General features: G+C 37.9%; 1 protein-coding gene across 14 annotated transcripts in view; it reads left to right on the top strand.

Moving 5' to 3' along the window:
* MAGI1 (membrane associated guanylate kinase, WW and PDZ domain containing 1) overlaps positions 1-16347 on the top strand; it is a 643759-nt gene that overhangs the window by 529827 nt on the left and 97585 nt on the right. For all 14 annotated transcript variants that reach the window (XM_055557176.1, XM_055557178.1, XM_055557179.1 and 11 more), the window contains exons 5-6: positions 4156-4357; positions 13171-13253. In XM_055557176.1, the coding sequence (XP_055413151.1) occupies positions 4156-4357; positions 13171-13253 (285 nt within the window). The remainder of the gene's footprint in view (positions 1-4155; positions 4358-13170; positions 13254-16347) is intronic.

Here is a 16347-nt window from a genome sequence, read left to right on the forward strand (position 1 = left end):
GGGAAGCGTCTATAAATGAAAATGTTTTTTGTGTTTGTTTATGGTTTATGAGTCTTTTTCACATGTATCTTATAAACCTTTTGGAAATTTTGAGAAATAAGCAGTCTAACTATTATCTTCCCCATTTTGCAGACAGAAACCCTGAGAAATAGTGTTATCAATCCCACTAGGCAGTTGGAGCATGTAGCTTCTTATCTACTTGCCAGTCTCAGTATTCCAGTAATCCATTCTACCTGTCCTCTTTGGATACATTGGCAATCTTTAGTAATAATTTAGTTATCTAATCGTTAGAGCATGATAGCAATGCTCTTAAATGTTTGTAAATTAAATGAAAGAGTTTTTGAAGTCAGAGCATGTGTCAGGGTCAAAGCTATGATTAGGAGTATGAATTTTTAAAATCTGCCCCACTCTCTCATTTTTGAACTTCTCATTTTCTTTCAGAGAATGAGAATGTTTAAGGTTCTATTGAAAAAAGAAACAGAAAACTAAACATATCAAGCTGTATGTGTTTAATATCTATCTTTTTTTTTTTTCCCAAAAAAATTAACTAGATGGAAGGAATCCTTGGGTAACATATGTCAAATTGTCATGATGTTCATTTTAAATATCTTACAGTTTTGTCAGTTATACCTCAATAAAGCTGAGAAATTAATATCTGTAACTTTTTGTATGTCAGTTATATGTAAATAAAGTGGTTTTAAAACAGGAAGAGACTGAGACCCTATAAAATAAATATTTGGATAATTTAAAATAAGGATTCATTGCTAGAGGAATTTCTTTTTTCTCTAGGAAGTTACAATTTACATATATGTATTTCCAGTGAGCTAATATTCCCTTCATGTAGTCGAGATTTTGGAATGCTGGCAGGACTTTCTTCCTCTCCCTCCTCTCTTTTCTTCCCAGCATAAATTGTATACATTAGGTATTAAATCACATTATTTCTCTTTTCATCTGTAGTGAGCTACCTATGGCTACCATCCTTTTCCTGTTACATCTAGTTTCTATTAAAATGGGTTAATTAAGATTTTTCAGTCAAATTATTGAGTGTCTACTATTGTCCCAGCATTTCTCTGACTCTTAAATGTCATATTAAGAGATGACCACTGACTTTGGCCCTGGGTATTTCTGGTAGCCAGTCCTGGTCCTGAGCTCTCTGGAGCACTCTGAGTACCAGGTGCTTTGGCAGCTGCTTTGCATGTATTGAAAACATTCCATTCTTGTAGTGCATGTGTTATACCCATTTTACAGATGAGAAAACAGATACCCAGAAAGGTAAAGTCTCTTTCAAAGACACACAGCTAGAAACAGGCACACTGTGATTTGATCTGAGGTTTGATGTCTAATCCATCCTTTTCTGCCTATTTGTTATGAATCTGCAGCCTATGGGCCAGCTCTGGCCAGGAAGCAAAGATTAATAATAACGACTTTAATGAGAAAGATGAGATTTATTGTATACTAAAAACTGTACTGAGTGCTTTACGTAAACTAATCCTCCCTACAATCTTATAAGGTAGGTACTGTTACTATTCCTACTGTAAAGATAAGGAAACTCAAGCACATAAAGGTTGAGTAAACCCAGTAAACATAAAGCCAAGATTCAGACTCAAGTAGACTGGCCTCATAGTCAGTGCTTATAGTCACTACCTTTCTTTTTTTTCTTTTGCTTGAGCCAGACACACTGCTTTATTTTGTTAAGGAATTATGATTGGTAGATTTGTAATTTTTGCATCAAAATATAAATTTCCACCTTCTCGTAAAGAGTCAGAGATCTGGAAACCCTGCGTCCACTTTTTTCAGGATGCTAATTGCCTGGTGCGGTGTTCTCTACTTCCTTCTGATAGGATGCAGTGTTCTGGATATCCATTATTTGTACCATGTGGCTGCACCATACTCTGGCACATTGCCAGCTGACCAAACCTATCTGAGAAACTAAAGATTCCAGTGATTTTTTTTTTTTTTAGTACTTTTTGTATCTCAGTCTTCAAAATGTAATGCTTGTACTTGAATCTCAATCACCTGGGTGCTCTCAAAGTATGTATTTTGAACCTAATTCCAAATCTATTCTCTGAAGTAGGGAGCCATGCCTGGAGGAGGGAATGGCATCCCACTGCAGTATTCTTGCCTGAAGAATCCCGTAAACAGATGAGCCTAGTGGGCTACAGTCCATGTGGTCACAAAGAGTCAGACATGACTGAGGAGACTAAGCACACATGCATGCTTTTAATTCTTGACAACTTTTGAATTTTTGTTATTGATTACCAATTTCAAGGGCTTTCCTGGTGGCTCAGCTGTCAAGTATCTGCCTACAGTGCAGGAGACAGAGGAGACACAGGTTCAGTACCTGGTTAGGGAAGATCCCCTGGAGTAGGGCATGGCAACCTACTCCAGTATCCTTGCATGGAGAATCTCATGGACAGAAGAGCCTGGTGGGCTACAGTCCTAGGGTTGCAAAGAGTCGATCACGACTGAAGCAATTGAACACACACGCTCACACCAGTTTCAAACTGTTTCTTCCATAGTGGCCTAATTTCCTCTTTTTTTCTTCTAACTTAAAATTTTACTAATCGCCACTCATGGGTGCAAATTGTAAAAGCAATTCAGATTGGTTTAAGCAGGAGAGGGAGTTGAGGGGATCAAGCAATTGGAGAAGCCAGGAGTACATGTAATCAGAGAGGCTTCATCAGGGGTTTTGGGTGACTTTCTCATATTTCATCTTTTCTCCATGAAGGTTTAGTTCTCAGATAAGCCTTGCCAAGGTTCATCAAGATGGCCATCAGCACCATCAGCATTCTCATCTCACAACATGAGACTCTACCAGCTTATTAATTTTAGCATCAAGAGGCTACCTCTTGCCTAATAGTTCAGCAAGCACTTGTATGCTGAACCATCAGTAGTTTGCTAGGGATCATGTGCCTGATCCAACCATAAAGGCAAGAGTGAAATGGGTGTGACTTGAGCCTACTGCATGAGCTTAGAGTGGGCATAGGTCAGTGTCCACCTGGACCACATGAACCTCCGATAAAGGAGATGATTTCCAAATGGAGATCCGAGTGGTTGGTACCAGAAGAAGAGGATATAGATGCAGGGCAGTGAAAGACCCCAGGCTTCCTTCTCAAAGGCAGTGGATATTTGGTGGAGGTAATTGTTTAATAGGCTTGACGCATCCTCCATCCAACTTTTGGATTGCCTTTATTCTCATGTGTGTCATTGGGAGCTACTCATCAGAGAAAGATTTGAAAGCAACCTTTTATTATTCCTCAGTTGGCTTTGAGTAAATCAGAAATGTCTGTAGGAGAACTATTGTGGGAGACAGAAAATGACTACATCCCGCGATTAATGTTTTAAAGTCCCATAGAGATTGACATTTAATATCATCAGCCTCTATAAAAATTCAACCAGAATGTCAACAATGCCATTTGTGGAAACTCTGATGACATCCCCTCTGGATATTTCTAGTTAACAAGAAGGCAAGGAGATTCAGAAACTTAGAGCCTTCAAGACTGAAGTCAAATCAGTCCACCCACAGGATACTTTTTGGGGGTAACTGTCTTGGTTTTCACAGGAACATTCTACTCACTTTTCCAAAAGAGGCTAGACTGACTCATTGGTGGAGCTGTCTCTATATTCTAAACCTTTGTAGACTTTTTAGTTTGATTTGTCAGTCTTTGATATTCACCACCATCCACCAAAAATATTTTAGATAAATTTTTACAAGTGGATGATAATGTCACTATCTCTGTGTTTTCAGCATGGACTTTTTCCTTGCCCCAGAAGTCCTTTTGAGTCATGAAGCCAAATGATACCAAGTAATGAGAGTTCAGCTCAGTCTGTGACTTGATGGCCTTCTTAAAGTTAGAGGGACTTGAGGGTTTGAGTCATGAATATGTTTCTTCTTTGACATTTCCGGGATTGTGAGTAATGCATTATTTGAGCGTATTTTCTCCTTTTCTTCTTTTTCAGTAAAATAAATTTGGTTTATCATGTCAGTGTTTTCTATTAAAAGAACTTTCATCTAAGTAAGACAGAATATAGTTGATGTCCTGCAGTTAGGAAAGGATTTTAAGAACATAAGTGTGCACAGTAATGATCACCCTGGTTTGGAGTATGATTGATGAATTTTTTTTTTCTCTCTTTCTCTCTCTGGTGAATAAATAGCCGATTCTGGTGACCAAGAAGAGCACAGTCTCCAAGAAGCAGCACACCCACCTGTGAATAGTAGCATCATCGCTGCTCCCATCACGGACCCTTCTCAGAAGTTCCCTCAATACCTACCTCTTTCTGCAGAGGATAATTTAGGTCCTCTACCTGAAAACTGGGAGATGGCCTATACCGAAAATGGAGAAGTCTATTTTATAGAGTAAAGTACCATTATTTCTACTTGTATCTCTCCCTTTTTCCCCCCATTTCCTTTCTCTTTCTCTAGCAGCTACAGATGTAAATTAACTCTAAAAGGATTGATCACATGCTGTTGGTCTTCTCTCCTACAATTTAACAAGTCTTGTACAAAAAAAGCAATTAGCATAACATCCTAACCATTGCATCTGAAGAGCTGGAGGAAGCATAAGAATAATTATTTCCCTAAAGAGTTAAACAACTTAATTATGGTGCATATATAAATTATGATATTATATATTAATATGAAGAATATATCTAGCTGCTTAGAAGAGGTAAATCCTTTGCTTTTTTTTTTTTTTTCTTAATTGGGTTACAGTTTCCTTTGAGTATTAAAGGAGTTCTTCACATATTTTTGATTCAATTCCTTAATTACATTTGTGATTTGCAAACATTTTGTCCAAATTTGATTTTTCATTGTCTTAACTGCATCTTTTAAAGAGCCAGAAGTTCTTAATTTTTATGAACTCTAATCACTTTATTTTTTCCTTTGTGAATTGTGCTTTAATTGTGGAACCTAAGAAATCGTTGCCTGACTTGAAGTCAAAATTCAGTCATTTTCTGCTATATTTGTTTTAGAAATTTTATAGCTTACATTTTACATTTTGGTATATGATCTATTTTTAGTTAATTTTTTTACATGGTGCAAGGCAAATGGGTTAAAGTTTGAGAATATAAAGATGTGAAAAGTCTTTTAAAATTAAAAACTTAAATATTATATAGTTAAACATTTAGCAACCTATACTGGAAAGGAACAAAAAAATGTATAAAATTGAAACCATTCTAGAAAATCTGAGCTAATGTAATTTCTTAACCATGACAGTCAATTTTTAAAATTTTTTGGCCCTCCTTTTGAGATTCTCTGTTAACATTCACCATAGTATTATGAACCTGTAAAAAATAAAAACAAAAAGACCAATTAAACTTTGAAATAATTTAAAACGTAGGTAAATCTGGCTTAATGTTACAGGTCTGCTGTTCATGGAACAATAACAACAGAGGACATTTCTGAACAACATGCAGTATCTTATTTTGTAAAACACATGGGTATATACACTTATGTACTGTGCTATGTGTATATGTTTTCTATGAAAATGTAGATATAATTCTATGTGAAGAAAATTCCAGAAATATCTATTAATACTTGAGTTTAAGTGAGGAATTTAAGGAATTTATTTTCTTAACTACATTATACATTTCTGTGGGGTTTGAATACATATTCCCACTTAGAAAGATATTCCAGCATACATTCTGTAATCAGAAAAATCAGCAAGGATAAGAAAGTACAATTTTCTTAAAAGATTTGGGAGTAAGGGAGAAGGCTTAGGTCTCAAAACATCCTTTCTCAGAACTAACCTAGGAAATCAGAGATGAGTGAACTATTGCTCCTGGGTTATTTTCCAGCCTGAAGGAGATGACAGTCCACATTTTTGTCTTCATGTTAATAACAAATGCTTGTTGAAGACATGGGTGGACGGTGAAGTCTTTCCCTTGGATTTAGGAAACTACAGTGGTTAAGAACTCCCCAAAGTTCATTATCTGTGTGACCTTGAGTTTGCCTCTCCACATCTCAGTTTTCCCTATCTGTAGAAGGACATGAGTGTTGTTGATCATGCCTACCCTGTCAGATTTTTGTGAGAGTTAGATGAGATAAGGGATATAAAACTTGGGCTTGTGCCAATTAGTGAGTATTATTGTTACTGTTACCAAGTTTATCTTCATCATGTGGTTATTACAGAGAAACGTAAATTATGAAAATGGATGTCAGCTATAAGCTTAGAATTTTGTACTTAGCTTTTATGAGAAGTTGTCCTTTAAATTATGTCTGTTAGTAAGGAAGAATTGTATGGAGCAAAGGAAAATAACAACAGAGGAATTCCTAATACAGAGTAATATGTGAAACTCAAACTTTTGGAAAAGAATGTGTTAATAGTTTTGCTCAAGACTGACTTGATAAATTTGAAAAAAAAAATTTGGTTATTTTGAGGGTTAATGAGGACTGTGGTTAGTAAAAATAGTTAATGAAGATCCAAGACTTTGAGTTCTTTAGAGGAGAGTATGCTGATTTGCTTACTTTTTATAATCTAGTTTAGCTTTCAATCAGTGCTAGAGTTGGACTGTGAAGAAAGCTGAGTGCTGAAGAATTGATGCTTTTGAACTGTGGTGTTGGAGAAGACTCTTGAGAGTCCCTTGGACTGCAAGGAGATCCAACCAGTCCATTCTGAAGGAGATCAGCCCTGGGATTTCTTTGGAAGGAATGATGCTAAAGCTGAAACTCCAGTACTTTGGCCACCTCATGCGAAGAGTTGACTCATTGGAAAAGACTCTGATGCCGGGAGGGATTGGGGGCAGGAGGAGAAGGGGACGACAGAGGATGAGATGGCTGGATGGCATCATCGACTCGATGGACATGAGTTTGAGTGAACTCCAGGAGATGGTGATGGACAGGGAGACCTGGCATGCTGCGATTCATGGGGTCGCAAAGAATCAGACACGACTGAGCGACTGAACTGAACTGAGGCCAATCTTTTGTCTGTTGTTTAATAGAAAATTTATGCAAAAGTATATCTTATTATGACAACTCTGTGATTTGGTCTGCAGCGGCCAAATTCCATACATATTAAATTATCAGATGCGCACCATTTGGGCTTCCCTCATGGCTCAGTGTTACAGACTCCACCTGCCAATGAAGGATATGTAGGTTCAACCCCTGGGTTGGGAAAATCCCCTGTAAAAGGAAATAGCAACCCACTCCAGTATTCTTGCCTGGAAATTCCATGGACAGAGGAGCCTGGCAGGCTACAATCCATGGGGTCACTAAAGAGTCAGATCCAACTGAGCAACTAAACAACAACAGTATATCCTGTTGGATGAGTTTTCCAGTGTCCTGCATCCTGAAAACTTCATCTTAGACTGTCTTACATCGCATAGCAAGTTAAATTTCTATAGACTCAGATCTACCTTGTTTTACTTATACACATGTAAGTCTATGTTAGCTTTACAGTTTTATGGGAAATCTAAGAAATACTGGAACATTAGAAATTAAGCATAAACTTGCAGACCCTGGATATTGTATAGAAAATGAACACAAGAAGACTTGAAAAGGAAATAAAAATAATGCAGATTGGCTAGGGAACTTGGGATCACAGAAATGACAAGGCATAAATTCCCTGAATTTTCTTTTTACCTCATATATCCCAGATTTAGAGCCGTAGAAGCCAGTAATCCATAAACGCCAACAAACGGACACCAGAAAACGAAACCCCCATGAAAGGGAATGAAAGGTACATAGACTGATTGTCTAACTACACAATCACCAGAAATATATAAGAAGTTCTAGAATAAATGAGTTCAGCAAGATAGAAGCTAATCATACAAATTTCAATTGTATATCTATATACTAACAATGAACAAGCAGATAACAAAATTCAAAATAAAATATAATTTACTTTAAAAAAATCACTTAGGTATAAATATAATGAACTATGTACAGTATTTGTATTCTGTAAACTACAAAATGCTGATGAAAGAAATAAATGAAAGTTTAAGTAAATTGAGAGACCTACTCTATTCATGGATTGAAAGACTCAGAATTGGTATAATAAAGATGTCAGTTATCCCCAGATGTGTGTACAGGTTTAATATAAATCCTGTCAAAAATCTCAGTGAGGCATTTTGTTAGTATCGACAAGTTTATTCTAAAATTTATTATTGAAAGGCAAATGAACTAGACTAGTTAAAATAGTTTTGAAAAGGAGAATAAAGTCACAGGCATCGGTCTACCCAATCTCAGGCTTATTATAAATCTACTGTCATAAAGGTTGAATGCTACTGATGAAGAAATAGACCCATAGATCAAAGGAACCCACAAAGAGACCCACAAATGTGTCCAACTGATTTTCAGTAGAGAATGCAAAAGCAGTTCAATGCACGGAAGGTAACCTTTTCAATAAAATGGTACTTTAAGCAGCTCTATAGCCAAAGGCAAATAAATTAACCTGAAACTAAACCTCTTGCCTTATTTAAAAAAAAAAACAAAAACTCAAATCATCATAAAGTATAAAGTGTAATAGAATTTTTAGGGGGAAAAAAAATAGAAATTCTTTGAGACCTACTAATAGGCAAAGAGTTCTCAGACGTGACATCAAAAGCATAATCCTCAAAGGAATAATTGGTCAACACAGCTTTATCAAAATGAAAAAATTTCATTTTGCCAAGACTGGTAAGTAAATGAAAGGACAATCTATACACAGGGAAAAAGTATTTATAAAGCTTGTATCTCAAAATGGACCAGTATCTATAATATGTAAAAGTGAAGTCACTCAGTTGTGTCTGACTCTTTGTGACCCCTGGATTGTAGCAAGAGTACTCGAGTGGGTTGCCATTTCCTTCTCCAGGGGATCTTCCTGACCCAGGGATTGAACCCAGGTCTCCCGCATTGTAGGCAAACACTTTTACCATCTGAGCCACTCTCAAAACTCAACAGTGAAAAGAAAAAAAAAAAATCCAATTAGAGAATGAACTAAAAAACACTAAATGATGGTAAAGATGCAGAGAAGCTGTATCACTAACACATTGCTGGTGGGTATGTAAAATTCTGTGGTATTCCAAAAAGCAGTTTGGCATTTTTTTAAACTAAACATTTCAATTACCATAGAACCCAGCCACTGCATATTTGTCCAGAGAAGAGAATACTTTGTTGTGGTTGTTTAGTCACTAAGTTGTGTCGGACTCTTTTGCAATCCCATGAACTGTAGCCTGCTAGGCTCCTCTGTCCGTGGGATTTTCCAGGCACGAATACTGGAGTGGGGTGGCATTTCCTTCTCCAGGGGATTTTTCCAACCTAAAAATCATACCTGTGTCTCCTGCATTGACAGGCAGATTCTTTACCTCTGAGCCATCTAGGAAGCCCAAGTGAACACTTACATTCACATAAAAGCTTGTGCATAAATGTTTATAGTAGTCAGTTCAGTCACTCAGTTATGTCCGATTCTTTGCAACCCCGTGAACTGCATGTAACACACCAGGCTTCCCTGTCCATCACCAACTCCTAGTGCTTGCTCAAACTTGTGTCCATTGAGTCAGTGATGCCATCCAACCATCTTATCCTCTGTCGTCCCTTCTCCTCCTGCCTTCAGTCTTTCCCAGCAACAGGATCTTTCCCAGTGAGTCAGTTCTTCACATCAGGTGGCCAAAGTATTGGAGCTTCAGTATCAGTCCTTCCAATGAATACTCAGGATTGATTTTCTTTAGAATTGACTGGTTTGATCTCTTTGGAATTCAAGGGACTCTTAAGAGTCTTCTCCAACACCACAGTTCAAAAGCATCAATTCTTTGGTGCTCAGCTTTCTTTATGGTCCAACTCACACATCCATACATGATTACTGGAAAAACGATAGCTTTGACTAGATGAACCTTTGTTGGTAAAGTAATGTCTCTGCTTTTTAATATGCTGTCTAGGTTAGTCATAGCTTTTCTTTCAAAGAGCAAGTGTCTTTTAATTTCATGACTGCAGTCACTCTCTTCTGTGATTTTGGAGCCCAAGAAAATAAAGTCTCTCACTCTTTCCATTGTTTCTGCATCTATTTGCCATGAAGTGATGGGACCGGATGCCATGATCTTTGTTTTTTGGCATGTTGAGTTTTCAGCCAGCTTTTTCACTCTCCTGTTTCACCTTCATCAAGAGGCTCTTTAGTTCCTTATTGCTTTCTGCCATAAGGATGGCGTCATTTGCATGTCTGAGGTTATTGATATTTCTCCCAGCAATCTTGATTCCAGCTTGTGCTTCATCCAGCCCGGCATTTCACATAATGTTCTCTGCATATAAGTTAAATAAGCAGGGTGACACTATATATCCTTGACTTACTCCTTTCCCAATTTGGAACCAGTCCATTGTTCCATGTCCAGTTCTAATTGTTGCTTCTTGACCTGCATACAGATTTCACAGGAGGCAGGTTAGGTGGTCTGGTATTCCCATGTCTTTAAGAATTTTCCACAGTTTGTTGTGATCCACACAGTGAAAGGCTTTAGCATAGTCAGTGAAGCAGAAGTAGGTGTTTTTTCTGGAATTCTCTTGCTTTTTCTATGAACCAATGGATGTCTTTCCCTTCTCCAGGGGATCTTCCCAACCAGGGGTCGAACCCAGGTCTCCCACATTGCAGGTGGATTCTTTATCAGCTGAGCCACCAGGAAAGCCTGTTTATAATAGGTTTTCTTCTAAATAACCCAAAGCTAGAAGCCACTCAGGTGTCCTTCAGTGGTTAAACTGTAGTACATTCATGCCATGAAATACTACTGACAATAAAAACAGTTACTGATGTATGCAACAATCTTAAGGAGAGTTATGCTGAATGAAAAATGCAAATCCCCAAAGATTATATACCATATGATTTCATTTATATAACATTTTTGATATGACAAAAGTATGGAAATGGAGAACAGATTAGCGGTTGCCATGGAGAAGAAAGTGGCAACCCACTCCAGTATTCTTGCCTGGAGAATCCCAGGAACGGAGGAGCCTGGTTGGCTGCCTTCTGTGGGGTCGCACAGAATCAGACACGACTGAAGTGACTTAGCAGCAGCAGGGATTAACAGTGGGTTTTTTGTAGGTAAGGGTTGGAAGGGAACCGAGTGTGGCTATCAAAGGGCGACATGAGGGATCCTGTGATGATGGAAGCCTTCCATATATTGACTGTTTGGCTATCAGTATCCCAGTTGTAACTTTGTACTATAGTTCTGCAAGATGTTACCTTTGGTGGTATCTTGGTAAGGTGAAGGTAGACTCTCTCTTTGTTCATTCTTACAACTGCATGTGAATCTACAATTATCTTGAGATACAAGTGTTTTTTTTAAATATCACACCTAATATTCCCTCCCATCATGCTCCATTTTTGCTCTCTTATTTGTAAGATTAGCACAGACCATGGTTTCTAGTGTGGGACTCCTTGGATTTGATTCTGTGTGTCAGCAGGGTGTCCTTTGCAGGTTTCTTCACATCTCTGTCCTCAGTTTTCTCATGTGCAAAATAGGGAGTCATCATTTTAATACTAATGATACTCCTCTCATAGGGCTCTTGGTAAGGATTAAGTAAATTGTAATTTATATGTAAATGACAAAGCAGGTTAAGATAGTTTTAAATGGGCTTTTGGTTATTCTATAGGTCCTGCTTCATGATAAAGATAATAACTTCCTGATGGTCCCCTAGCTCCCTGTCTCTTCCCCTTCAGCTTTCTTTGCTGATTGGACTCCATCTCCCAAGAGCTCTGCCTCTGCCCAGTCTTTCCTGCAGGCATCTCAGCCAGGCCCTGGGTTATACCCTGTTCTCTGGGCCAGTTATTTCTCTTCCTTCATCTCCAGGTCCAAACTGTTCTGAGCACTAGTCTTGTATATTCTCCACATACCCTTCCCAAATATACCCTCCAGTTTCTTCCCCACTCCCCACCTTCCACCCCCCAACTACACTGGTGCTTAAAACCTTCAGAAAGTTCTCCTTGTTCTGAGGATAAAACCTCCAAATTCTTAACATGCCTGCAAAAGCATGCATGACTGGCAAAATTAGGACAGATTAGATTAGGATAGTTCTACATAGACAAGTAAGTACTGTTGGTTGAGATACTTGTATTACCTTTCATTTGTTTTATTTTATTTGAACACATTTTAGACAATGTTTGTAGGCTTTTGCATATTCTGTTTTTCACTTAAACCTTAAGTTTTTCCCATCAATTAATAAGATTTGAATTAGAATTAAAAACTGTGACAATTTTTTCAACATTACTCCTTGGAAGGAAAGTTATGTCCAACCTAGATAGCATATTCAAAAGCAGAGACATTACTTTGTCAACAAAGGTCCGTCTAGTCAAGGCTATGGTTTTTCCTGTGGTCATGTATGGATGTGAGAGTTGGACTGTGAAGAAGGCTGAGCGCCGAAGAATTGATGCTTTTGAACTGTGGTGTTGGAGAAGACTCTTGAGAGTCCCTTGGACTGCAAGGAGATCCAACCAGTCCATTCTGAAGGAGATCAGCCCTGGGATTTCTTTGGAAGGAAAGATGCTAAAGCTGAAACTCCAGTACTTTGGCCACCTCATGCGAAGAGATGACTCATTGGAAAAGACTGTGATGCTGGGAGGGATTGGGAGTAGGAGGAGAACGGGACGACAGAGGATGAGATGGCTGGATGGCATCACTGACTTGATGGACGTGAGTCTGGGTGAACTCCGGTAGTTGGTGATGGTAGGGAGGCCTGGCGTGCTGCGATTCATGGGGTCTCAAAAAGTCGGACACGACTGAGCGACTGAACTGAACTGAACTGAACTGAAACTTAAGACTTCACTACCTACACTTGCGGAAAAAAAATTTTTTTTCTGTGTTTCATTTTTGGTTTGCAGCTTGAACTGTTGGACTTGTAGCTCTTTGATCCTCTTATTTAGTTTGCATAGAATGGACTGGTTGCTTAAGCAGAATTTTGTCCCAGATCTACTTCAGGTCAATCAGCCCAGTCATTTGCCTATCATCTCTCTGAATCGAAGGACAACAGTGTCTATTGAAACACTTCATCTCCAGTTGGGCTCAACCCTCCTGAAGGAAGTAGGGTTTCATGTCCAGCCTCTCCAAGCTTCTCCTTATTCCAGGGCTCTCTTTTACCCTCGGTTGACTGTTGACAGTATCTTTGCTTTAGTGAAGAGTAAATATTCAAGACTGTTTAAATCTTTTGTCATTGAGTTTTTACATTCCCCACCCCCCGCCACCCTTTCAAACGTATTTCTTGTTTCTGAATTTCAGCCACAACACAAAAACAACATCTTGGTTAGACCCTCGGTGCCTGAACAAGCAGCAGAAGCCTCTGGAGGAGTGTGAAGATGATGGTAAGGGGCTAAGAAAGTCTGGGTTTAAGTGGGGTTGTTCACACATGCAAATTTTATTTTATTTTTTATCCTTTTCCTGTACTGGATGGCATGTGGGATCTTAGTTCACCAACGAGATTGAACCTGTGCCCCTTGCAGTGGAAGTGCAGAAGCTTAACTGCCAGGGAAGTCCCACATGCGAAGTTTAAAGAGTTGTAGCAAGGTCAGCCAGGTTTCTAACAAAGAGTTTTTGAAAGGTAATCCAGTTTCTAGTAAGTGCATTATGGTTTTCAAAAGCAGGAGAGAAATCTCTACAATTGTTTTAGAAGAACAGTTTGTTTAAACATAGACATACTGAGCTCTCTATTAGAGACAGAGCTGCAGCACAGCCAGGAAGGATTCAGATGTGGATGCAACCGAAGCCCTTCAGGAACTTGGAGAAAACTCTAGAAAGTCTCTACGAATTTAGAAACCAAAAATGCTTTTGTTACTTACCTACTGAACCATAATCATATATTGTGACAGTATTAGAGAAAAAAATATTAGAAACTTTTCTTGAAGTGTTCATGCTTCATAATTTGAGTGTTTCTCCAGGTTTAGCGTTAAGAAAGCAGATCTTATTATGTTTGGGAATCTCTGTGTGACTTAGAGTGTATCCTAAATATGAGAAAGTACATTCTTCCACAAAAGAGGCTGAGGTGTTACCCTTAGCCCCACTCTTCCTGTTAATTTAAAGAAAAAAAGGTTCAGCTGTCAATAAAGTCTAATTCAAGGCTTTGGAATTTCTAGTTACTTTTGCAAAAGTGAAGAAGAAATTAAAGTTGAACAAGTCTGTTCCCTTTTGATTTGTCCTAAGTTTTACCAAAATTGCTTTTTGACATGGACAAATTAAAAGGGAAATGGCTTGCTTTACTACTCATTAATCATTCCTGGCATATGAATTTGTAGTATAATTATTGAATATACATTTTTCTGTAAGTTAGTGAAACTTTATTAATATATTCTATGGGGCAGAATTATTGTCTGTATAAACTTGATATTTGTTTGAAAACATAAGCCAGTAAAGTATGATCCTGTGAAAGCTTTAAACTACAGGTCATATGTGGATTGTAAGATTGCATGAAATGAACATAGAATTGTGTGTTTATGTTTATCTGAGTAACTTCAAGGGGAAATACAAATCCTTCTGACTGAGGAGGCATAACTGAGAGACCCCATTTTATTTTGATTGCTTAGTCGTAAAGAAGAAAAGGAACAGGCATGGGCAAATGCATTATTTTGCACGCTTAAGGATAATGGGCTATGATGATCATTCACATATTCTCTTTAACATGTGATACAGAAGTGACCAGTTTTCAAAGATAAGAACATAAAATACATCCAACCATAAAACTTCTTGGAACAGAATGTAATCTTCATTTGATGCCTGAGATTTTGAAGCTGTTTTAGGCCCTCTTATTACCATCAGATCTTCAGTTTCACTATCCATTATAATTATACTGGGAATGTATGAAAATGCCTGTTAGTATAATTTGATAGATAATAGAAGACTCCAATAGCTTTTACTGAGAAAAATGATACAATTTTGATACAATTACTGAATTTTCTTTTTAGCCATTCTAATAATTTTTAATTCTTAGAGTTCATGTCACTGGTATGAACATTATTCCCTTTGGAGCAAGTATGTATTCATATGCAATGCAGTTCACTTAGTGATTGTCGCTTCACCGTTAGAATTCATATGTTCTTTTTCTGGTAGAAACTATATGTATGTCCGTGTGCCTGTAAAACCACAAATGGTTTAAGTATATACAAGCAGATTCTACCACAGTGGCAAGTATCCATTCCCATATCTGCCTTTTCTCCTGCCAATTACCACAGAACTGTCTTGTGTTGTTTATATCAGGTCTCAAAGAAGAATCACACTGTTCTTTTGCAATACTGTTGCTATGTTTCTTTCTGCTCTCTGGAGGTCATATGCATGTTGAATGTAACAGTATAACATTATTGTAAAAAATGTTCTGTTTTCTTTTTCCTGTCTCAAAAAAGCAGAAACTAATTTGGGATTTTGATATTCAGTGTATAACCCTTGTTGTGATTTCTGTGTTTTAGTAGTTCCATTAGATTTCTTCCTTGCTTGTGAGCTCCAGGCCAGTATTGTAATATTTAATAATGCTTTTTGTCCTAAAGAGAGTTTAGATTCATTTTGATTAAAACCCAACTAATGATTCCCATCAACCCAAATCTGGTCTTCTAAAAGTATTCCCTGTCAGTACTACCACCTGAGTTCACCTTGCCTCCCAGATGTCTCTGGAATTCATTCTCCATTTTCCTCACCATGTATACCATCCTAGTCAAGGTCATGCTGATCTTCCACCCACACTCTTGCCCACTCTCCTTCTTGCACTGTATTCAGAGCAGTCTGTTAAAATGTGTTTGCGTTATCACCACTGCTCAAGCCCTGTTTAATATTGTAGCTCTCTGGTCTGTTCAGTGAATGCCAGGTTCAAAGCTTGTCTTTCCAAGTTCTCTGTGGTTCAGCCTCTAAGCTTGTCTGACTCTAGTTCCATTGCACAGTCTGTCCATCACCCCCAGTCCTTATTGAGTTCCTGCTCTGTGACAGTTAGATGTGCGGTTCTCCCTTCTTAGAATGCTCTTACATTCCACAAATAATTGTTGAATGCTTTTTGTATGTCAGGTGCATTCTGGGAATGTCAGTTGTATCATTGAGCACAATAAACAAGAAGCCCCACTCAAGCCGAGCTTGAATTCTAGCCATTTTTCACTCTAAGTCTTTTCATTAAATTTTACATAACGTTCAGATGACGGCTCAGGGACTTGCACATAGTAAATCTCGTTAAAGAATTTTTAAGGGAATGAATGAGTGCCCCAAAAGATATTTTAAATAATATCCTAATGGGCATTTTCATGAAAGATTTTATGTAACTAAGATTCCCTTCTTAGGGAACAGTGCCACTGTCCACCTTATTACCTTATTGTTGGCAGTTGGTGACTAAAGTCAATAATCGATTCATTTGTTTGTTTATTTATTCATCCTTTTGAGAAATACTTGGTGCCTGTTATATATCCAGAGCTCCAGTGGGCACTGAGTGCT

The sequence above is a fragment of the Bubalus kerabau genome, chromosome 20, assembly GCF_029407905.1.
Source record: "Bubalus kerabau isolate K-KA32 ecotype Philippines breed swamp buffalo chromosome 20, PCC_UOA_SB_1v2, whole genome shotgun sequence".
NCBI lineage: Eukaryota > Metazoa > Chordata > Mammalia > Artiodactyla > Bovidae > Bubalus > Bubalus kerabau.